At 49.6% G+C, this 23,197-nt stretch overlaps 1 protein-coding gene across 1 annotated transcript; it reads left to right on the forward strand.

Annotated features, from left to right (window-relative positions):
• The first annotated feature begins 192 nt into the window (after window positions 1-192).
• C18H16orf78 (chromosome 18 C16orf78 homolog) lies at window positions 193-22,085 on the forward strand. Its single transcript, XM_089319086.1, has 5 exons — window positions 193-342; window positions 1,632-1,733; window positions 2,230-2,338; window positions 19,612-19,867; window positions 21,938-22,085. Exons 1-5 carry the CDS (start codon window positions 193-195, stop codon window positions 22,083-22,085), a joined length of 765 nt encoding a protein of 254 aa, XP_089175212.1.
• Window positions 22,086-23,197: the final 1,112 nt, after the last annotated feature.

The following is a 23,197-nucleotide window of genomic DNA, read 5'->3' on the forward strand; positions in this document are numbered from 1 at the left end:
GGGGAGCATGGGAGGCGTCTTGTGTCCCCCCTGCACGGTGACCTCACAATCACTCTCACATCACCCGCCCTTCAGTGCAGCTGCTCTGCTCACTCTGCTCTTTGTGTTCACACCTGAAGGTCACACCTCCCCTCCCAGGCCAGCGAGCTGTGACAGAGGCATCGAGACAGCCGGAGAGCCCCAGCCCCCAGGATGTCAGAGGAGCCGGTGAACCCCAAGAGCCTCATGCCCACCGAGTGGAAGTCCCTGTGGAAGACAGCGGAGGAGCGGCGCATGTCCGACCTCACTCGGGTGCTGGAGTGGCTGGAGCGCAGGCAAGGGAGGAGGAAGCAGACTCCGCAGGTGGGTGTGGCCGTGGGAAGTCTCAGGACTCCTGCAGAAGTGGGGGACGTGAGAACCCAGTGCCCCTGAAACAGAGCACGCGAGGGGTGCTAAGTACGGAGGGTGGCTGGTGGGAAGGGGTTGAGAGGCGGTGCATAGGACCCAGAAGTCTGTGTTAGCAGCGAGATGGTGCATAGGACCTGGAAGTCTGTTTGCTGTCACTCATCAAAGGTAGGCTCCCAGGTCCTTGATTGCAAAACTGACAAGGGGCAGAGAGAAGATTTGCCTCGCAGTGGGTCAGGGGTACAGAATTCACAGGTGCAAGTTTTCTGATGTCTAAGAAGAAAGCAGCAAAGGGAAGTTTAAGCCATGAGGACTGTCGCCTGCGTCAGCATTCTAGAGGGGTTGAGGGGCAGTGGTTTCCAGGGTGTCCCTACTGGGAGGATGGGACTCTTCCCACCATCTCCAGCCACCTCCCTCTATAGTGGCCCCAGAGTCAGGGGCCACTTCAGTTCCTGTTACCACTGTCCCCACCCAGGATCCTACCAACACACCTCCTCCCTTCCACCCTGCATCCAAGCCGGTTCCAATCTTCCTCCCGGAGCTACAGCCACAGCTCTGCAAAGTGGTGTCCTCTACAGAGGATGCCCCTGAACTTGACTCGAACCCCACGTGAAAGGGGTGAGCGATGGCCTTGCTGATGATGGCGCTCAGCACACAGCCCAGACTTACCGTGGGCCAGGCCCCCAGCCAGGCTCCAAGGCAGGCACCCCGGTTACTTCCTGAAGGGAAAGGAGACTGAATGACCAAAAGTCATTTTCCTAAGGTCACAGGGTTATGAAAGGACAGGGCAAGGTTCAAAGTCAGATTTTCCTGATTCCCAAGTTCACGGGCAGGGTTGGCCAATTCCCCAAAGCCACCACTACTTGCTCAGCGGTGTCCAAGTCAGCAGGAAAGCTCTGTAGCCCATCACAGCCCAGCAGAAAAATCACAGCCAGAAAGGCCCCTGGGAGGCTGCGAGGAATTCCTCCCGGGCTGAGGAGGGGTCCCACATGGAGGGGGTAGAGAATTAGTGATGGATTCTGAAGTCGAGAAGGACCAGACCAGGCCTGAGGGGTGGGAGGCTGCTCTGGGGACAGGGACAGGGACCCCAGAAGACCCCCGCAGGCAGCAGGTAGTGGAGGGCACTGCAGCACTTAGACTGTGGGCTAAGGCTGGGGGTGCAGGGGTGCGGTCCACTCACCAGGGTGGGAGAGGGTGGGAGGAGCCGACAGGAGCACCTGCAGGGCTCACTTCACCTGTCTTTTCAGAAACAAAAGAGCAAGAAGGAGACGTCCCCCAAAGCAGGTGGAAAGGAACAGAAGAAGGGCAAAGGCATCTCGAGACAAAAGGGAGGCCCCGGCAAGGTGAGCGCCCCAGCCAGCCCACCCGGTCCCTACTCCTCTAGCACAGGGCTTAGAAATACACTGCCCCCTCCACCCCCCATGCAGCCAACCCATGCCCTCCCCCGGCGCTGTCCATCTTCCGCGCCACGAGCCGTGACATCATGGCAGTCAGTTTCCTCTGGGCACCTGCTACCTCTTTCCTCTCCCACCGTTCTACCCTCTCAGCCATCTAGGGAGAAAGGCCACAGGCCCCACACCCAACTGCCTGCAAGAGCTGGGCTGGGCCCCTCGTGGCCTCCCTCTGAGACACACCAGGGTGTGGGGTGGGGCAGGGGGGCAGGAGCACACGAGCCCCTCAAAGGCAACCTCCGCCCCCACCGCCAGGGGCCTAGAGCAGGTCTCCTCTTGCTCACCGTTGCCTGCCTTTCAGCAAAACCTTGAGGGGGCTCCGTTTGGGGGGGGGGGTGGCCAGGCAGGCCTAGGATCAGGCTCTAACTTCTCCTCTCCCTCCAAGACCTCGAAGCAAAATTCCACGAGGGAGGAGAGCTCCGTGGCCACCCGAAGACTCCTCAGCGTGGACCAGAAGGGAAGACATCTCAGCACCTTCTCCAAGGACAGTACCAGGAAATCTGGTAAGGGACCTGCCTTGGCCTGGGACACCAGCCTCCTCCATCCTGCCTGGAGGGCTGTAGCATCCAGATAAATCTAACCACAGTCAGAGACCCGAGTCAGAGACTGCCCCCCACCCCCCATGGAGGCTCCTCAGGGGTCACACCTGGCCAGCCAGGGATCCGCCCACCCCTGGGTGCTGTCTTCCCCGGAAGCCCCGTGCATCCCAGGTTCCCCAAGCCAGTTCTGCCACATTGATCTCACGGCTTCCGTGTTAGGTAACTTTTCCAGATACTGTGGTAAGGTCTGTTACAGGTGGTACCACCCCCACTGGTCTGGAACCTGCAAGGGGGTGCTCACACCTAGGAAGAGATGGGCTTAGGCTGTGCCAGACCCTTGGGTCCAGAGACCTGCCCAGTCTGGCTCCACTACTGTGGAAGCTCAGAGTTGGTCAGTCCCCGTCAAGTCACCTCTGGACTCTTCATCCATAAAATGGGACAATAGCGTAACCAGCCTCAAGGTCAAATAACGGGGTTGTGGCCGAATGAGATACATGAAGCCCTCAGCCTGACACGAAAGAGGTGCTCGAAAAATGCCAGTGCCTCCCTCTAAGCCAAGATGCCACCTGATTCTGGGTGGGCGGAGCCACGGCGCAGGAAGTGCAGAGGCATTGCTTGTGAGTGGCCTCCTGAGATCAGAGAAAGCTGGAATCCATTTAGCTCGCGGGAAAAGCAGACAAGAGTCTTTGAGCCTGAGTTGCCAGCTCTCGTCTACAAAATTGCCCCCCTTGTGCCCAATAAAAAAATCCTATTTTCCCTCTTTTCATTTAATACAATGAAGTCGTTGTAACCAAACTGTAGCCACTTGCCTGTCAAATTTAAATATAATTGGCAGCGCAGGATCCTGGACTGAATCCTAGAACAGCCCTACAGTAGAAAACCTGGCAGCATCCACACAAGCTCTGGAACGCTCAAGAGTTCATTTCGTAGTTGACAAACGGGCCGTGGCCTTACACGGAGTGAACGTCCAGGGAAACTGAGTCACGGGAAGCAGGGATGCTTTTTATTCTCTGTGCAGCTCTTCTGTAAATCCATCATTTTTTTTTTTTCAAAATAAAAAAGCTTATTCAAATAAAACCCTATTGGCGTATGCCCTCTGGGAAGCCCCATGCCTTTTCCACATGTTCTGTGACCCCCAGTGCCATGGCGGGCTCCCAAGTCCTGGGCCTCGCGGGTCCTGGAGCTGCTGGGGGTCTCGCCTCCAGCACTGCACACCGCTCCCTGCTCCCTGCCCACCCAGGCCCACGATGGCCCCACTGCCCTCGTTTCTCTGGGAGCCTCTCCCAGGAAGACCCGCTGGGTGTAGCCAGAGCTTCCTGAACATTTCAGGAGAGCAGAGGGCACCCCCCGCCCCCCCGCAAGGTCCTTTGTCCACTGCCCTCTGGGAGATTTTCCCAGGCTGCCCGTTCCCTGTGGTTTTCTCAACTCAAACGCAGGGACCAGCATGAGACAAGCCAGGCACTCAGGGCACAGAAGTTAAGGAGGTGCCCTCACTCAGCTGTCCACGCTGCAGCTTCTTGAGCCTGAGAGCGAGTGCTTCCTTAAATCTGTGTCCAGAGCACCCCACTTCCACACCCCTTCCCGCTCCCCCCCCCAGCTCTCTTCTTCCTCTCTCTACCCCCTTCCCTCTCCTCGGCTTTCCTCACCCCACCCACTCCTGTCAACTCTAACTTGGCAAGATCTCTGTTTCATTGGTCTCATTCTGCACTCAATGCAAGTCTATCAAGATATTTGTCTAAAGGTCTTTCCTTCCCTAAAAGACACTCAGACCAGTGGATGAAGTAATTTTTTTTGTCTCCGTGCACAAGGCTGTGGGGAGGGCAGGCTGATTTGACAGCTGTTGCATTTTTTGCTGCCCCTTCTCCTCCCCACCACCCAAGAGTGAGTGAGGGAGAAGCCTTGTTTCTCCTAATGGAATACAACCAGCGGTCACTTGGGGGCAGACAAGGGGCCAGCTCAAGGGCAGCAGCACATTGCAGAGGCATCTAGGAACCTCCAGAGTGTCCAGGTGTGGCACCCAGGGCTGAGTGTGGGTACAGCCAGGGGACCTTCCTGTGCAGGCTGGCAAGAGGCATAAGGTGAGTGGCGAGGGTATGGGTTGGGAGACAAGTTCAAGTCAAAGCAGCCCCTAGGGCGAGCGTGGAGGCTTACACACTCAGCTCGCCGTGCTAACTCGGATTGAGTCAGGCTTGGCACACCCAGTGTGGCTCCTGTTGTGTGCACCATCTCCAGAATGGCATTAGCAGTGTAGCAGCTCCAGAGAGAGCCAGAGATCCCTGCCACCGCCCACCTTGCAGGACCAGTTCCGATTCCTAGCCCCCGCCTCTCTAATATTTTAAGTCTCCTTTTCTTCCTCTTCATTTTCACTACCATTATCATGGTTTAACCCCGATTCTCTTCCACCATAACAGCATCCAACGGCTTCCAGCCTCCATGGCTGCCACATGGGGCTTCATAACTTATTTTTTCTTTGAAGTGAATTTCTTCGTGGCACCACTAGAGGAAGTTAACAAAGCTCTAATAACTGACCCTAAAGAAATAGAGATTTATGAAATGACTGACAAAGAATTCAGAATAATCTTCTTAAAAGAGGCCAGTGAACTACAAGAAAATAGAAAACTAAATCAAATTAAGAAGACAATACTTAAAATTTAAAATGCAACAAATAAACAGAAACCATTAAAACTCCCACGCAAAAATCAAGAATATGAAAAACACAGTTTGTACTGAAAATTTTAATAAGGTGCTTCAATAGTAGGCTTCATCAGACAGAAGAATCTGAGTTCAAAGACAAGTCGATTAAAATTACCCAGCAGGGATGTAAAATGAAACAAAAGGATGAGAACAGATAAAGACAGCCTTCAGGACTTGTGAGAAATCGTCCAGTGAAGCCATTATTGCACCATGGGCATCTGAGAAGGAGAAGAAAATAAGAGAGAGAGAGAGAGAGAGAAAGGAAGGAAGGAAGGAAGGAAGGAAGGAAGGAAGGAAGGGAGGAAGGAATGAAGGAAGGAAGGAAGGAAGGAAGGAACTGGAAGGAAGGAAGGGAGGAAGGAAGGAAGGAAGGAAGGAAGGAAGGAACTGGAAGGAAGGAAGGAACGAACTGGAAGTCTACTTAAACAAATGATTATGGAAAACTCCCCAAGTCAGGGAAGGATTATGGATATCCAGATTTGTGAGGCCCAAAATTCCACAAAAAGTTTGGACACAAAAGCATCTATACAGAGGCCATTACAATTCAATTGTCAAAAATAAAAGAATTTTGAAAGCATCAGAAAATCAACACATCACATACAAAGGAACTTCTTAAAGTCTATCATCAGATTTCTCAGCAGAAATCTTGCAGGTCTGTGGTATCATGGCCTAGCAGGCAAAGCCAAAGCCTATGGGACACTGGCGTATTATACAGGTGCCATTTTGAAGCCCAGCTGCTCCACTTTTCATCCAGCTCCCTGTTAATGCACCTGGGAAAGCAGTGGAAGATGGCCCAAGTCCTTGGGCCCCTTCATCTGCATGGGAGACCCAGATGAAATTCCTGGCTCCGGGATCTGGCCTGGCCTAGTCCCAGGCATTGCAGCCTTTTGGAGTGTGTTAGGTTTGGGATAGCTCAGGGTTCTGGCCTTTCATATCCCCAGAAAGGAGAGAGAAGAGATGGAGCCGACCTCAACAGAGACAGGTTGCTTTACTGAAGCAAAGAGGTAGTGACAGTCTCTTCAGAGACAGTGCACAGGGTGGGCCACAGGGCTGGGGTTTTATCTGGTCTGGTTGCCAAAGAAACTTGCACCAGGGGCTCTCCAGAAGCCTTGGAGGCCTTTCACTTATCTAGTTCTCATTTTGCAGGTGGAGAAAGAAAGAGAATGAGAGAGGGAGGGAGAGAGACCATGAGCGGATCTCCCACAGTGGGGGGAAGAGGGGTGGGGGGAAGGGGTAACATGCCCTTTTAGGGTGTGAAGTAGTGTGGATGGAAGATTTTCTCCTCTCTCTCTCTCTCTCCTTCTCTTCTCTGTATCTCCGATTCTCAAAGAAATGTGTTTTTTTTTTTTGAAAAAAATAAGTCTTGCAGGCCTGAAAACAGTAGGAAGATATATTTAAAATATAAGAAGAAAAAAATCCTGCCAGCCAAGAATAGTGCACCCCATCAAACTGTACTGCAGAGATGAAGGGATGAGAGCAACATTCCAGAACAAGCCAGAGCCGAGAGGCCTCATCACTGCTCGACCTGCCTTCCGAGAAATACTGAACATAGCTTCTCAAGCTGAAACAAGAGGACACAGAAGTGTGCGAATGTATGAAACTTACTGGTAAAAGGAAAATATATAGTCAAACTCAGCACTCTAATATTGTAATGGTGGTGTGCAAATAACTTTCAAATCTACTATAGATGTTTAAAAATAAATATATTTAAAAAAACTATAATAACTTCATGGATGCACACTATAAAATATGTAAATTATAGCAGTGGTAACATAAAAAGAGGGGAGAAGTAAAATTGTAGACTTTTTGTATATGATCAAAGTTAACTTGTACCAGCTTAGAACAGGATTTCATGACTATGTGAAATTTCATGTAAGTCTCATGGTGACCACTGAGGAAAATCCTGTAATAGACATACAAAAAACTAAGAAATGAATCGAAGCATACCACCACAGAAAGTCATTAAAGCACAAAGACAACAGGACAAATAGGAACAAGGAAACACCCATGAAACAAGTAAAGTGGCAGGAGTAAGCTCTTGCCTATCAGTAATTACTTTAAGCAAAAGTGGATTAAATTCTTTAATTAAACCAGATATGGTAGCTGAGCGCATATAGGGATGAAATCCAACTATGTTCTGTTCCCAAGAAAATCCATCTTTAGGGACACATATGGGCTGATAGTAAATTGATGAAAAAAGAGATCCCATTCAAATGAGAACCAAAGGAAAGCAGGGGTGGCTATGCTTCTATCAGACAGAATAGTTGTATCCAACAAGCAAGGTCATTGTATCACAGTAATGAGGCAATTCATCAAGAGGAAATTACAATTATAAATATTTATGCACCTAACATCAACATAAACATTGATGCACCTAAATACGCAAAACAAAAAATAACAACTGAGAGGAGTAATAAATGGCAAAGCAATACTAACGGGAACCTTTAATATCCAGCTTTCAGAAAAAGATAGATCATCAACTAGACAGCAGATTTGAACAGTGTAGACCAAATGGACCTAATAGAAATGTGCATATACAGCACCCCCATCCAACAGCAGCAGCATACGCATGCGTACCAAGCACACCTGGAGCACTCTTCAAGATACAGCCTCGGTCCATGCATTAAACCACCACCTGCCACACTAGCATCCCGTTTGAGTGCCGGTTCAAGTCACAGCTGCTCCACTTCCAATCCAGCTCCCTGCTAATGCACCTGGGAAAAGCAGCAGAAGACGACCAAGTCCTTGGGCCCTGCACCCACGTGAGAGACACAAATGAAGCTCCTGGCTCGTGTCTTCAACCTGGCCTAGCCCTGGCTGTTGCAGCCACTTGAAGAGTGAACCAGCAGATAGAAAATCTCTCTCTCTCTTCCTTTCAAATAAATAAATTTTAAGGAAAAAAAAAAGAGCCTTTATGTTAGACTACAAAACAAATCTGAACAAAGTCAAAAAGATTGAAATCACATCCAATATCTTTTCTGATCACAATATCATGAAAGCAAGAGTAGGAGGTTAAAAAATATGTGGAAATTAGGCAACACACTCCTAGACAGCCACTGGAAGTCAAACCAGAAAGCGAAACATGAATCAAAAAATATCTTGAAAATAAAAATGGAAATACAAGATCCCATCTTTAGGAGACATGGCAAAAGCATTTCGAAGAGGATACTTTTTACCTTTCCTCTTAGGTGCCTATGCTAAGAGAAGAGGGACGTGGATGTTCGGCCTAGCAGATAAGATGCCTGCATCCCACAGTGGAGTACCTGGGTTCAATTCCCAGCCCCAGCTCCTGACTCCGGATTCTTGTCAGTGCAGACTCTGGGTGGCAGCAGCGATGGATGGAGCAACTGGATTCCTACTGTGGATTCCATGTGCAGACGAGACTGAGTCCTTGGCTCCCAGCTTCAGCCCTGGCCAAGGCATGACCATTGTAGGCATTTGGGCAATGAACCAGTGGATAGGAATTCTCATTCTCTGCCTCTCAGCTAACCATATATTTTTTAGAAAAGAAGTTCAAATAAGTAACCTAACTTTGCAACTCAAGGAACCAGAAAAAGAACAAACCAAGCCCAAAGTTGCTAGAAGGAAAGAAACAATAGAGATTAGAAAATAAACCAATGTACTAGAGGCTAGAAAAAGAATAGAAAAAAATCAACTGATCAAGAAATAAGCAAGATGGATAAATGTTCAGCTAGACTAACTGGGAAAGAAGAGAGAGGACTTAAATAAAATGAAAGAGGAAGTATTACACTAGGAGGCAGGCACTGTGGTGTGGCAGGTCAAGTTATCACTTTTGACAACACTGGCATCCCCTATCATAGTGCTGGTTCGAGTTCTGGCCGCTCTGCTACCCATCAAGCTCCCCGCTAATGCACCTGGGAAGGCAGCAGTGGATGATGGCTCAGGAACTTAGGCACCTGCCACCCATGTGGGAGACACAGATGCTGTTCCTGGCTTCCGGCTTCAGCCTGGCCCAGCCCTGACTGTTGCAGACATTTGGAGAATGAACCAGTGAATGGAAGATCTCAATCTTCCTCCCTCCCTCTCTCTCTCTCTCTCTCTGTGTGTGTGTGTGTGTGTGTGTTTCTCTTTCTCCCCCTCCCTCCCTCTCCTTTCTAATGTTCTGGCTTTTAAATACATTTTTAAATGAATAAATCAATAAAGGAAATATTATAGCAGATACCACAGAAGTACAAAGAATCATCAAAGATGAGACCTCACAATCAAGTAAGAATAAATCGGATAACCTAGAAGAAATGGATACATCTTCAGACATACATAACCTTCCAAGACTGAATCATGAACACACAGAAAATCTGAACAGACTGACACAAAGTAAGTGTATTGAATTAGTAATTTTAAAAAGCTCTTACCAAAGAAAAGCCTCATGCTGTCACTGGTGAATTCTAGTGAATATTTAAATACAAGAGAGCTTCAAAAAATTGTGGAAAATGAAATTAAAAGAGATTGTGTATTTTCCAAGAACTTTTTGAAGCCCTGTCACAAGAATTAATACCAATCATTTGAAATTTTTTTTCTAAATAATTGAAAAAGGAACACTTAGTTGTGGGATACAAAATAATATAGAAAAATCATTGTGTTAGCAGACTCATAGAATGGAAAAAGCCCTAAACAGCACTCTGGCCTCAGAATCAGCCCTTAAGGCATTCAGATCTGGCTAAAAAGCCCATGAGAGTTTCTCAGGCATGGAAATCCAAGACACTGTGGCAAAAAAAAAATAAAAAATAAAAAAATAAAAAAAAAACAACAACACCTAAATGAAAGATCTCTGTGAGTGACATCCCAGCAGAAAGAACAGGCCATCAAAGAAGGCAGTACCTTTCTCTGAAGGGAGGCGAGAACTTCCACTTTGACCATGGCCTTGTCTAAATAAGATCAGAGTTGGTGAACTCAAGAGGCTTCCATAGCCTAGGCAGCTCATGACAAGAGCCTCGGGTGATTACTGACATCATAAATAAGAGTGTCAATTGTTAAATCAACAACGGGAGTCACTGTGCACCTACTCCCCATGTAGAACCTCTGCTCTTAATGTGTTGTACTATGAGAATTAATGGTAAAACTACTACTCAATCAGTACTCTATACTTTGTGTGTCTTTGTGGGGCAATCTGTTGAAATCTTTACTTAGTATATACTAAGTTGATCTTCTGTATATAAAGATAATTGAAAATGAATCATGATGAAGAATGGGATGGGAGAGGGAGTGGAGATGGGATGGTTGTGGGTGGGAGATTATGGAGGGGAAAGCTGCTATAATTCAAAAGTTGTACTTCAGAAATTTATATTTATTAAATAAAAGTTGAAAAGAAAAAAATAAAGAAAATACTTGCTAATAAAAAAAGAAAAATTATTGTGTTTTTTATACTAACGCCAAACTCTCTGAGAAGGAAATAAGAAAAGCAGTTCCATACACAATAGCATCAGCAACAATGGAATACTTAGGAATAAATGTTCCCAAGGAGGCACAAAATTTGTACACTAAAAACTATAAGACTTTGATGAAGGAAATTGAAGAAGACACAATAAATGGAAAGATATTCTGTGTTCACATACTGAAAGAATTCATACTGTCAAAATGTCCAAAACAAAGCTGTAAGTCCAATGTACTTCTTACCAAAATCCCAGTGGTATTTGTCAATGGAATGAAAAAAAAAAAATCTAGGGGCCGGTGCTGAGGCCTAGCAGGTAAAGCCACCACCTGCAGTGCCAGCATCCCACATGGACACCGGTTCGAGACCTGGCTGTTCCACTTCTGATCCAGCTCTCTGCTATGACCTGGGAAAACAGCAGAAGAATGCCCAAGTGCTTGGGCCCCTGCACCCACGTGGGAGACCTGGAAGAAGCTCCTGGCTCCTGGCTTAGGATAGGTGTAGCTCCAGCTGTTGCAGCCAATTGGGGAGTGAACCAGCAGATGGAAGACCTCTCTCTCTCTCTCTCTGCCTCTCCTTCTCTCTCTGTGTAACTCTGATTTTAAAATAAATAAATAGAGGCTGGCGCCACAGCTCAATAGGCTGATCCTCCGCCTGCGGCGCCAGCACTCTGGGTTCTAGTCCTGGTTGGGGCGCCAGATTCTGCCTGGTTGCTCCTCTTCCAGTCCAGCTCTCTGCTGTGGCCTGGGAAGGCAGTGAAGGATGGCCCAAGTGCTTGGTCCCTGCACCCACATGGGAGACCAGGAGGAAGCACCTGGCTCCTGGCTTCGGATCGTCACTGCACACTGGCCACAGCGGCCATTTGGGGGGTGAATCAACAGAAGGAAGACCTTTCTCTCTGACCATCTCTCTCACTGTCTAACTCTGCCTGTCCAAAAAAATAAATAAATAAATTTGCATATGACCACAGATGATCTCACATAGTCACAACAATCTTGGGTCCGGCGCTGTGGTGTAGCCAGTAAAGCCACCACCTGCAGTGCTGGCATCCCATATGTGCACCAGCTCGAGTCTTGGCTGCTGCACTTCCTATCCAGCTCTCTGCTATGGCCTGGGAAAGCAGCGGAGGCTGGCCCAAGTCCTTGGGCCCTTGAACCCACGTGGGAGACCCAGAAGAAGCTCCTGGCTCCTGGCTTTGGATCGGTGCAGCTCCAGTCGTTGCAGCCATTTGGGGAGTGAACCATCGGATGGAAGACCTCTCTCTCTCTCTGCCTCTGCCTCTGCCTCTCTGTAACTCTGCCTTTCAAATAAATAAATAATCTTTAAAAAAGACAATCTTGAGGAATAACAAAGTTGGAGAAGTTACATCTCGTTATTTAAATTTATATCGCAAAGCCACGGGAATGCAAACAACATGATATTGGCATAAAAACAGACACAGAATGACAGAACAGAGAGAGACCTAAGATACAAACCCATGCAGATCCAGTCAGCTGTTACACAATGAGTTCGTATTTGGAAAGTACGGTCTGTTCCCTAGGCGTTGGTTTAAACGGGATACCCATACAAGAGAATTCAATGGGACCTCCATCTCATACCACTCACAAAGATTGAATGGATCGAAGATGTAAGTGTATGCCCTCAGACTGTAAAACTTCTTTAAAAAAAAAAAAAAAAACATGAGGGAAACTCCTTGACATTGATCTTGGATCATCATTGATCTTAGACATCACATCAAAAGCACAGGCAACAAATGCAGAATTTAGCAATTGCAACACAGGGAAGCTCTGCACAGCAAAGGAAGCAGGCAACAAAATGAAGAGGCAACCTGTGGAATGGGAGAAAAGATTTTCAAATCATACATCTGAGGAAAGGCTAATTACCCAGATACATAGAGAACTCTTACAGCTCACTGGCAAATAATTAAATAAATAGAAATAATCTGAGTGAAAACTGGATAAAGGTATTTTTCAAAAGATAACCGATAAATAGGTACATGAAAGGTGCTCAACCTCCCTAATTATCAGGGAAATGCAAATCAACCCTATGCTAAGATATTACCTCACACCTTTCAAAGATAACATGGGAAATTATTATAATATAATAATATTTCCAAAGTGTTGGCAAGGATGTGGAGAAGAGGGAGCCCTTGTATGCTGTTGGTGGGGATTAAAGTGGGAATTGTCATTATAGAGTTTCCTTTAAAAATTTAAAATAGAACTACCTTATGATCTAGCAACGCCACTTCCGAGTTTGTTTCTGAAAGAAATGAAATCAGTATCTCAGAGAGGTCTCCGCACTCTCATGTTCATTGCATTATTATTCACAATAACCAAGGTAGGGAAACAAACTAAGTGTCCATCACCAGTGGAGTGAATGAAGACAGAATAACCCGAGAGGGAGAGGGAGAGGGAGGGCAGGGGCAGGGGGAGGGGCAGGGGCAGAGGCAGAGGGAGGGGGAGGGGAGGGGAGGGGTAGAGGGAGAGTGAGAGGCAGAGGGAGAGGCAGAGGCAGAGGGAGGGGGAAGGGGAGGGGTAGAGGGAGAGTGAGAGTGAGAGGCAGAGGGAGGGGGAGGGGGAGGGGTAGAGGGAGCGTGAGAGGCAGAGGGAGAGGCAGAGAGAGAGGGAGGGAGAGGCGGAGGGGGAGGGGGAGGGGGAGAGAGAGGGGACACTATTCAGCCGTAATAAAAAAAAAATGTCCTGCCATTTTCAACAGCACAGATATTACTGGAGGGCATGAAGTAAAGTGAAGTGAGACAGAGAAAGACAAACACTGAATGAATCACTTTCATATGGAATCTAAAATCAGACTCAAGTAGAGCTAGGATAGTGGCTCCAGGGGTTGGGGTGGGCAGAAGAGTAGCTTCCAGGGTTCCATGTATGGCTTGGTGACAGTCTTTAACAAAGACCCCTGCATTGTACAAGGGGTCTTCCAAAAGGTCATGAAAAATCATGTTATAAAAAAAAACTGTGAACGGATTTCCAATATCTTTTGCATCAAAATAGGTCTGTCTTTTCGTTCCACTTTCCACGTGAACTTTTTGAAGTACCCTTGTATGCTTGAAACTTGCTAAGAGCATAGGTCTTACTGTTCTCACAAGACAGGTGCACAAAATGGACGAGTTGATGAATGGTAATTGTCGCAATCATTTCACAACAGATGTGTGTATCAGATCATTGCCCAGGACACGTTAGTTGGTTCATATAATTTATGTTCTCAAATGCACCCCAGTAAAGCTGGAAAAAGATTAATAAAGTAACCTTCTCACAGCAGCATAGAATCAGGCCTTGCTTTTCATTAGCGCTACCTGGCCAGTTCAGTCTTCCCGCTGACACGTGTGCATCGTTTCCGCTGAATGTGACTAGCAACACCGTGGAGCTTCACCCCGCCATCATGGTATTTTCCTGATTGAGTGCATCGCTCCCTTGCTCCCTCTCGCCTCTTTTCCTCTTTTTAGTTCTGAGCAGGTTCTGTGATCCTTCTATTGTCTTCCTCAGTTTGTTAGCTGTATGTTTTGTGACCGTTTCAGGGTTTACAGGACGCACCTTTAGCTTCCGAGACACTTACAAGTGTGTGTTTCCATGCTCCGGTTGTCACACATTCTAGCTCTCCACAGTGCACTATTATGTTTGCCTGAAACGACTATCTTTTATGCTTGCCCAGATATTTAACACTCCCAGGGCTCTTCCTTCCTTTGTGTAAATTCGGGTTTCCGTTGAGTCATTTTCATTCTGCCTAGAGGTCTTCTTTGAACGTATCATGTGGTGTGGGATTATTGGTGCTAAATTAAAACTTCTGTGTGTCCTAACAGACGTTCTCTCGCTCTTACTCCTGAGCGGCAGCTTTGTGGAGTGCAGCACTGCAGACTCACCCTCTGCTCTGCCGTCTCCTGACTCACCTTTCGCTGGAAGGTTGGCTGCCCCCCTCTTCACGTCTCTGTAACGTCTCCTTTTCCTCCGCTCTCTTTCAGTACTTTGTCAGCAATGTGGTTATGATGCGTCTTAACGCCTTTCCTGCCTGTTTCTCATGCTTGGGGTTGGAGTTTGTAGCTCTCTTCAATCTTGGAGATTTTTTTTTCCTTAGCATTGATTCAGTCCTCCTTTGTCCTCCTTCTTCTGGGCACCCCAATTACACACACTCAAAATCCCACAGTGCAGCTCTCTTTCAGTCTTTCTCTTTGCATAGTTTTTCATGTTCACTCTTTTTCTCTCATGCAAGGCCTAAGCTGCTGTTGATCCCATCCCCTATACTTTCCATTTCAGACATTGTGCTTTCCATCTCTAAAACCTCAGTAGTGCCGGTCGCTTTTGATCTGCTGTGCCTCTCCTCGATACGCTCAGGCCTGGGCGAGCTCCCAGCATATTTAGGACAGGTGTGTCAGGGCACCGGCCGACTACTTCCTTCGGGTGCAGTCTCCTTGCCTGCAGGTGTGATTGGCACTCAGTGGGGAGGAGCCTTTCCACAGCTCTGCAGCCTTCTCCTGTTCTTACTGCAGCCTGGAAGGTCGGCTTACACTGTGTCTCCCCTCTCTCTCCCCTCCCCTTCTCTGACTGCTGGGCTCCCCTCCTTGGCAGCCCCTCCCAGCCATGAGCAGGGGTGGGCACGGGCTCCCTCTTCTCTTTCCCCTCACACAGGGATCACTGCCCTGTGTTGCCTGCTGCCCAAGGCCTGCAAACCATGGCTTTGTGTGATGTATCCAGTTAGCCAGCTGGTTAAGGCAGAAGGACGAGTCTGGTCCCTGTCACCCCAGGTTAGCCGACACCAGAAATCTCCTATCAGTTTTTCTACAGCACAACCCGGATTGAATGCAAATGGTTGGTCATTTGAAACTTTTCCAAGAAATTACCAGGTTGGGTTTGAACTTTAGAAAGTTCAGTCCAGCTGTGGCCCTGGGGAAGCTGGGGAAAGTGGGTTCCCTTGGTTTTCTCTGCTGCAGATGCCAGGCCAGAGGGCTAGAGAATCCTAAGCCACCTTGTCCCCATGTGTGCAGAGGCAGAGCCTGGAGTCCCAAACACGGCCCACTGGAAACCCAGCTTCTCTGCTCAGTCACAGACCCAGGATTAGGCTCCTTCTTATCCAGGAGGATGGCCAGGACAAGCCCCCAGGCAGAGACATGACGAGCTGACTGCTAGGACACCTTGGGCACATGGCCCAAGCTCTCTCACCTTCACACTTCTCAATGCATAGGCTGTGGCTGTGAGACTGTGCTGACCCCTCCCCTTCCCCAACTTCAGAAAGCCCTTGAGCCCCGCCTGGCACACAGGTCACTCAACAAATGTTAGCTACCGCTGGGCTCTTTCCTACACGAGGCCCGCCTTGACCCAGAAGGGAGGTGTCTGGGGGGAGCGGGAGTGTGTTTGCGTCGATGAGAACTGCTGTGGTGCTCCTGGAACACAGCCCTCCTCTCCACCACGGCTAAAGCGCCCTGGTCCCGACTCCCCGCTAGGGACCTGCTGCCAGCCCAGAGCACCCTGCCCAACATAAAGGGTCCTAATGCAGCCTCGGGCTCTGTGTGAGACCCTGGGCAAGTCACGGCTTCCCTCCAGACCACTGTTCCTCCTCTGGACGACGTCAGGGAATCTAGACTCATTCCTCCTAGGCCTGTCCCGAAAACCCTCTTGAAGTTTGCTGTTGAAATCTTGCAAGGTTGCAGCCAGAAAGACCAACTTCCTTAAGGAGGAAAGTGCATCAGACTGGTGTCTGCCTGGAAGGGGAACAGCACCTGCAGACTGCGGAGAGTGAAGAGCCAGAGCCCCTCACCCCTGTCCCTGCCCACATACGTATGGGTCCCTATCAGAACACAGAAAAGAGATTTGGAAATACTCAAGGGCTTTCTTGGCTCTGTCTTCCTTCATCTGCAGAAAATGCTCTGGCAGGGAGCAAAAACATCAAATTAGAAAACAGCGATTTGGGGCTGGCACTGTGGTGCAGTGGGTAAAGCTGCCGTCTGCAGTGCCGGCATCCCATATGGGTGCCAGTTCAAGTCCCAGCTGCTCCACTTCTGATACAGCTCTCTGCTGTAGTGTGGGAACACAGTGGAAGATGGCCCAAGTCCTTGGGCCCCTGCACCCACGTGGGAGACCCGGAGGAAACTCCTGGCTTCTGGCTTCAGATGGGTGCAGCTCCGGCTGTTGAGGCCAATTGGGGAGTGAACCAGTGGATGGAAGACCTCTCTCTCTTTCACTCTTCCTCTCTTTGCCTCTCTGTAACTATGCCTTTCAAATAAATAAATGAATATTAAAAAAAAACAGTGATTTAAGAGAGAAATCTAGAGGCATGCTTACATCTGGGAAATCTAGAAGTGTTGAAAACAAAAGGACAGGCAGCGATAACAAGAAAACATGAGCAGGGGGTGGGGATTGAGGCCCAAATAAACTCATGGGTAAAGAAGGGATTTTTTTTTTTTCAAATTAATTAATTAATTTGAAAGGTATGGTTACAGAGAGAGACAGAGGTCTCCCATCTGCTGGTTCACTCCCCAAATGGCCACAATGGCCAGGGCTGGCCAGGCTAAAGCCAGGAGCCAAGAGCTTCATGCAGGGGCCCAAACATGTGGGCCATCTTCTGCTGCTTTCCCAGGTGCATTAGCAGGGAGCTGGATTGGAAGTGGAGCAGCCGGGAGGTGAGCTGGTGCCCATGTGGGATACCGGCATTGCAGGTGGTGGCTTTACCAGCTACTCCACAACACCAGCCCCAGGAGGGATATTTTTAAACATTAAAGAGGACAAGTAATAACCATAAACAAACATGCACCCCAAAAATGGAGTGGCTAACTAAATAGATGAGGCAATAATATGTACAATGCGAGGAAGCTCTGTTAAAGTATAGTTACGGCAAGAAATCGATCATTTAGACGGGAACAAGAAGCACGTGGGAGAATGCAGCATGCAATTAGCAAACTACAGCTTTTACATCTGAATGGGAAACCTAGGTTTGCAGACCTAACCTTCGCAGAGCAAATAGTCCGCATGCTGCTTCAGCTGTTACAGAGGATACGAAGGACGGAGATTTCAGTGTTAACCGAACAATCACCGTAACCTACTGGGAGATTATTGCACAAAGAAGTCGGCCGATCTCACAACAACATAGATGTAAAGAAATCTAAAAAAAAAAAAAAAGTTAGCAAACATGCAGCAGGTATGGAAATGCAGCAAACATTCCAGTGTCCAAAAGAGATAGTACATGAGGACCAAGAGAGATTGACTGCATCAATGAGGATAGTTCACTGTCTGGATACCTAACATCTGAACTTACCACATCAACCAGTGGAAGGAACGGGCTATGTGATCATGTCTTAGATGATTCAAAAGCAATAAATGGAATCCGGGATTTACTACTAATAAAACCTCCGCGTGAATTAGGAATTAAATTGTTAAGGTGTCATAAAACATAAGCCAGAAATAGAGGCCAAACACTCTAATGATGCACTGCTAAGGTCATTTCAGTTCAATGAGCACAGGAGCACAATGAGGCACCACCACCCTCATCATTAACATTGTCTAGACTGGTAAAGCTGCCACCTGCAGTGCCAGCCTCCCATATGGATGCAGGTTCGAGTCTCGGCTGCTCCTCTTCCCATCCAGCTCTCTGCTATGGCCTGGGAAAGCAGTAGAAGATGGCCCAAGTGCTTGGGCCCCTGCATCCACATGGGAAGACCCAGAGGAGCTCCTGACTCCTGGCTTCAGATCAGCGCAGCTCTGGCGGCCATTTGGGGAGTGAACCAGCAGATGGAAGACCACCCTCCCCCCTGCCTCTCCTTCTCTCTCTGTATAACTCTGAGCTCCAAATAAATAAATCTTTTAAAAAATTGCTTTAAATTGTTAAATGCAGGATGTCCCAAGAATATAGAATTTGTATAAATGTTAAAAAAGAAGATGTTTTCATTTTTCCCTGATAGTGTAAATTCTAGTTAAAAGACTAAGGAATAAGCCACTGTGGTGTTGTTACACTAGACAAATACCTTTTAAAAGGCAAGAGGTTTTTCTCTATCCTCATTGTGCCCATTAGAAATGGAACACATAAAAATATTCCATTCTCATAAGTAAAAATCTGAAAAATACTTGGGGAAAAAGTTAATTTAAAAAATGAGGTCTCCAAGCCCTAGCTCCAGCAGTATTTCATTAGTAGAAACCCTCATATTGGGGTCACAGCATACCCTACTTCATGTTTGTGTCTTTACACCTGCTGTTCCCCCTACCTGTCATGCTGTTCCCTGCACTCCTCTTCTCCTTTTTTCCATCTGATAAACTACTGTCTTGTGAAACTCAGCTTGAGGGGGGCGCACCATGGCACAGCTGGTTAAGCCACCACCTGCAGCACCGCATCCCATGTGGGCACCGGTTAGATTCCTGGTTGCTCCGCTTCTTACCCAGCTCCCTGCTAATGCACCTGGGAAAGCAGCAGAAGATGACCCAAGTACCTGGGCCCCTGCCACCCATGTAGGAGACCCAGATGGAGTTCCAGGCTCCTGGCTTTGGCCTGGCTCAGCCCTCACCATTGAGAACAGCTAGGGAGGGAATTAGTGGATGGAGGGCCTTTCTCTCTCTCTCTCTCTCTCTCTCTCTCTCTCTCTCTCTCTAACTCTGCCCTTCAAATAGAATAACTAAAGCTTAAAAAGCAAAACAAAACTCAGCCAGAAGCTGAGGCTTATCTCTGATCCCCCCCCCCCACTTCCCACCTCGGGCAGGGCGAGGAGAGGACTGAGGGAAGACAGTCAGGGGGAGGAGGGGTGAGGGGAGTTGGCAGAGGCAGGGGGACAGGAGGGAGGGGCAAGGAAGAAAGAACTCAACACTGCTAACAAGGAGGATGGACAGAAGCCTTGAAAGCATTCTTCCTAGGGGACTTCAAAAATTCAAGGAAAATGAAATTAAAGTGTTTATTTTGATGCAAGAAAAACAGCTTTGAAACCCACACATATGAGGGGTTTTCAAAAATTTCATGGAAATGCATATTACACAAAACTATGCATGGGTTTCAAAAGGGTTTTTTTTTGTCACCAAAGTAAACTTACCTTTTCATTCTACTTTCCGCGATCCTGTGGTGCCCCGTTTGCATCTGAGGTCGGGTATGGTTTGCAGCCCCCATGCCCTTCCAGCCCACCCTGCTCCCCCACCTGCCATGGTCTCACTCCCCCGGGAATTCTGTGCAATTTCAGACTTAGACATTAAGGACAACATCTCCCTGGAGTCCACCCAGCGGCAAAACCCATTCCGTCGGCAGAGCAGCATCTTGGACCCCATGTTACAGGAGAGCATCTTTAACAACCGGAGGATGTCCCTCATAAGAGACTGGACGAGCAAGACCCCCGACTCCACTTACGAACGCAAGCTCAAGAGCCTCATGGAAAAGGGCAATGAGCCGAAGGTGGAGTCCATGAAAATGCTGAAGCCGGAGGAGGTGCTGAGCTGCCGGTGCGTAGCCCCGTGGGGCAGGCGAGGGGCATCCTGGGGGCGGCAGGCTGTGGGCACTGCACGCTTTGAGCAGAGCCCAGGAATGTAGAAGGGTGGGGATCCCACTGCCGAAGCCTGCAGTTTCCCAGCAGCCTCAGCTGCCAACAGGCACCAGGCAGTCAGTTTCCCCTGCCCCCCACCCCCACCCCAACTCCAAGCTGCCCTCTCCCCAGCCCACTGCTACCCATGACTACAGAGATGTAACTGACAAAGCTCAGACCCTGTAGAGAGGAGGATCCCGGAAGACAGAAGACGGAACTGTCCTCATAAAGTTCAGTCAGCTCTGTAGGTTTAAGACAACCTCAAATGCCTGCCAGCCGTCACCAAGCCCTGCTCTTCTCCCAGACTGGCCAAGAGAGGGCGGTGTGGAATGGCTAACCAGCTGGAAGATGGGCAGGCTGGGTGCCCAACAACTGCCTTACCAGCCGGCCCTGTGGCTGGGTAGAATTTGGCTGTGACTTTCAGATTGCTTCTAATCGACCCAGGCCCATACACAGCTGGCTCCATGGTGGAGAGATTTAGACAGGAATCCTACTCTCCAAGGTAGGGGGCTGTATTCAAAGAAATGGCATCTATGAAACCATTAGAAAATTACGCAGGAAAAACACAAGCTCAGCTCATCCAGGTCTTCAGGAGCGTCCCTGGACGCTGGGAGACCCCAAGGCTATGCTGCTCAGCGAGGAAGGGGTTTATGTTGGCTGGAACTGGTGGGGAAAAGGCAGTCCAGGTGTGCGCTCTGGGGCGGGGGTCGGAGCTGCCCATAAGAGCAGGGAGGCAGTGGGAAGTAGGAAGGCAACACAGCCTGAAGCCTCTCTCCCGGCATCTAGCCAAGGAACCGACCAGCGGGCGTCCAGCGTGGAGCCCTCCCCCACCCATCCCAAAGCCAGGACAGGAGAAGGTCAGGGTTGCTGTGGCCAGGAAGGCGGGACCCTCTCCACCTCGTGGTTCACCTGGTATCAAGTCGGATGTTGAGGGCGAGACGGCATGAGGAGGGCTGGGGGCCGGGGGAGGCTGGGGAGGTTCTGCACAGATGGCCTCTCCTTTGATCGTTTAAACATTGTTACAAGAGAATATCTCTTCCAACTCCCTGGCTCTGGCTCTTCCCCCTGCCCTGGGTGTCATCCCAGGTGCACACAACGATCCATCCCCAGAGTGCACCAGCCCACGTGTGCACAACAATCCATCCCCAGAATGCGCCAGCCGCGCTGTGCCTTTTCCTCCTCCCCGATGACACTTTAACTAGGGCAATGTAATCTAGAGTCTTTGGACGGGGGTGGCCCATCCTCTGCCGAGCCAGCTCCCTGTGGGTGGAATTTGCCTTTTCCTCCTGTCCAGAATCCCAAAGCAAACTCTTTATATCCTCAGCTTTTGTTTGCATTGACTCCTTTTTTAAATGATATTTATTTATTTTTATAGAAGTATTTATTTGAAAGGCAGAGTTACAGAGAGGTAGAGGCAGAGAGAGAGAGAGAGGTTTCTTTCATCTGCTGGCTCACTCCTCAGATGGCCTCAACAGCCAGAGCTGGGCCAATCCAAAGCCAGGAGCCAGGAGTCTCCATAAGGTCTCCCACACAGGTACAGGGGCCCAAGGACTTGGGCCATCTTCCACTGCTTTCCCAGGCCATAGCAGAGAGCTGGATTGGAAGTGGAATAGCTAGGACTTGAACCAGTGCCCATATGGGATGCTGGCATGGCAGGCGGCAACTTTACCTGCTACACCACAGTGCTGGCCCCTGCACTGACTTCTTGAGTGGAGCTGAGTACAACCCAAGTGGGGTTGGAGCCAAAGAGGTGAAACTTTCTTCCCAGGAGAGGGGCCAGGAGGGGCACCTGACGAGTGGAATTTTAGAGGAGTTATGCCGCCGTAAGCTCCCATGTCCTGGGAGTCTCTGTCAGCTCCACAAAGATCTGGAGAGCCCATCCCCCACGGAGGTCCCGTGTGGACTCCTGCTTTCTGCCACACTCGTGCCGTGACGCTGGACGCACTGCTACTCCACCTGCCACTGACTTCTCTGGTCTTCTCTTGCCCAGGTACCTGAGGTTGTCCAAGAACAACATCCGGACCTTGCTGAAGCTGTGCCGAGATGCAGGGCTGAACGTGGACATCCACCCCCACATGGTGGAGGGGGAGATAGATACGAGGAAGGTCTTCACGCGGACCCCCAGCATAGCCCTCTGAGGAGCTCCGCCCTCCACCCACTGCCTTCAGACCCCTCCCGCCCTCGCACCCTTGACCACCAGGCGCCAGCCCCTGGCCTGCTGCAGCTGGCCTCAAGGCTCAGCACAGCCCCTCCCAGAGGGTGACAATGAGAAGGCATGACTGCATGAGTCACCGTGCTGCCCTAGGTTTGTCCTCGATGCCCAGGGCAGCAGCCACGCACAGGTGTGGGGCTGCTCCCTGCTGCAAGACAGGAAGCCCCAGAGGAGGGGAGGGAGTGGGGACTTCAGGGAGGACACGGGGTTGGGGGGACGACTGGGGGACACACGCACCTGACTCCCCAAGGCCAGCCTGCATGTCTATGGGGGAGCAGGCCCTCCTGTGTGTAGCATGAGGGGCTCCCGGGGAGTGCCCACAGTGGAATTAAGGAAACGGACCCCCCAGGGGCGAGCTGGGACCCTGCCAGCAGGAGCCTCAGCATCTATAAGCCAAGGATCTCACTTTTCATGCAGAGAAACCTCTTTGTGGGGGGCGGGGGGAGGAAGGGCCTCACTCAGAGCCACACAGATGAGAAATGGCAGGGCTGGGATGAAAACAGGTCCTTGCCTTCCTCTCCTGTTCCACGTTCTTGTAAGATGGGAAGAACGGCCAACCCCACAGGGCTGTGCAGAGACGCGGGAGCCTTGGAGGCTACAGCCAGCCGAGGCCCGCCTGGTCCCCCCACCCAGCGCTCCGAATCCCAGCGGCCCCCGACTGCCTGTGTGGTTCTAGGGGAGGCACTTCACTTTCTGTGCCACTGCTCCCTCATCTGTCCAGCGGACCTCACGGTGGCACCTGTGGAGCTGGGTACCCCGAAGAGCAAACGGGCCGACAAGTGACGCTCTAAGCCTGGAGGCTGAGATTTCAGAATTCGAGGGAAAGAGAGGGAGGGACGGGAAGGGGAGGGGAAAGGGGAAGAGAGAGAGAGAGAGAAAGGAGGAAGGCAGGGAGGAAGGGAGGGAGGGAGGGAGCGAAGGAGGAAAGCCGGGAGCTGTTCCCAGGACCCCTGGGGTGTATCAGGAGCAGACAAGCCACTGCCTCCCTAGAGTGGACCCTCAGGTCCCACTCTGAGCCTGACCTGTTGAAAGGCTGCT

This window comes from Oryctolagus cuniculus, chromosome 18 (genome assembly GCF_051225735.1).
Source record: "Oryctolagus cuniculus isolate XC-2025 breed Fujian yellow rabbit chromosome 18, ASM5122573v1, whole genome shotgun sequence".
Lineage (NCBI taxonomy): Eukaryota > Metazoa > Chordata > Mammalia > Lagomorpha > Leporidae > Oryctolagus > Oryctolagus cuniculus.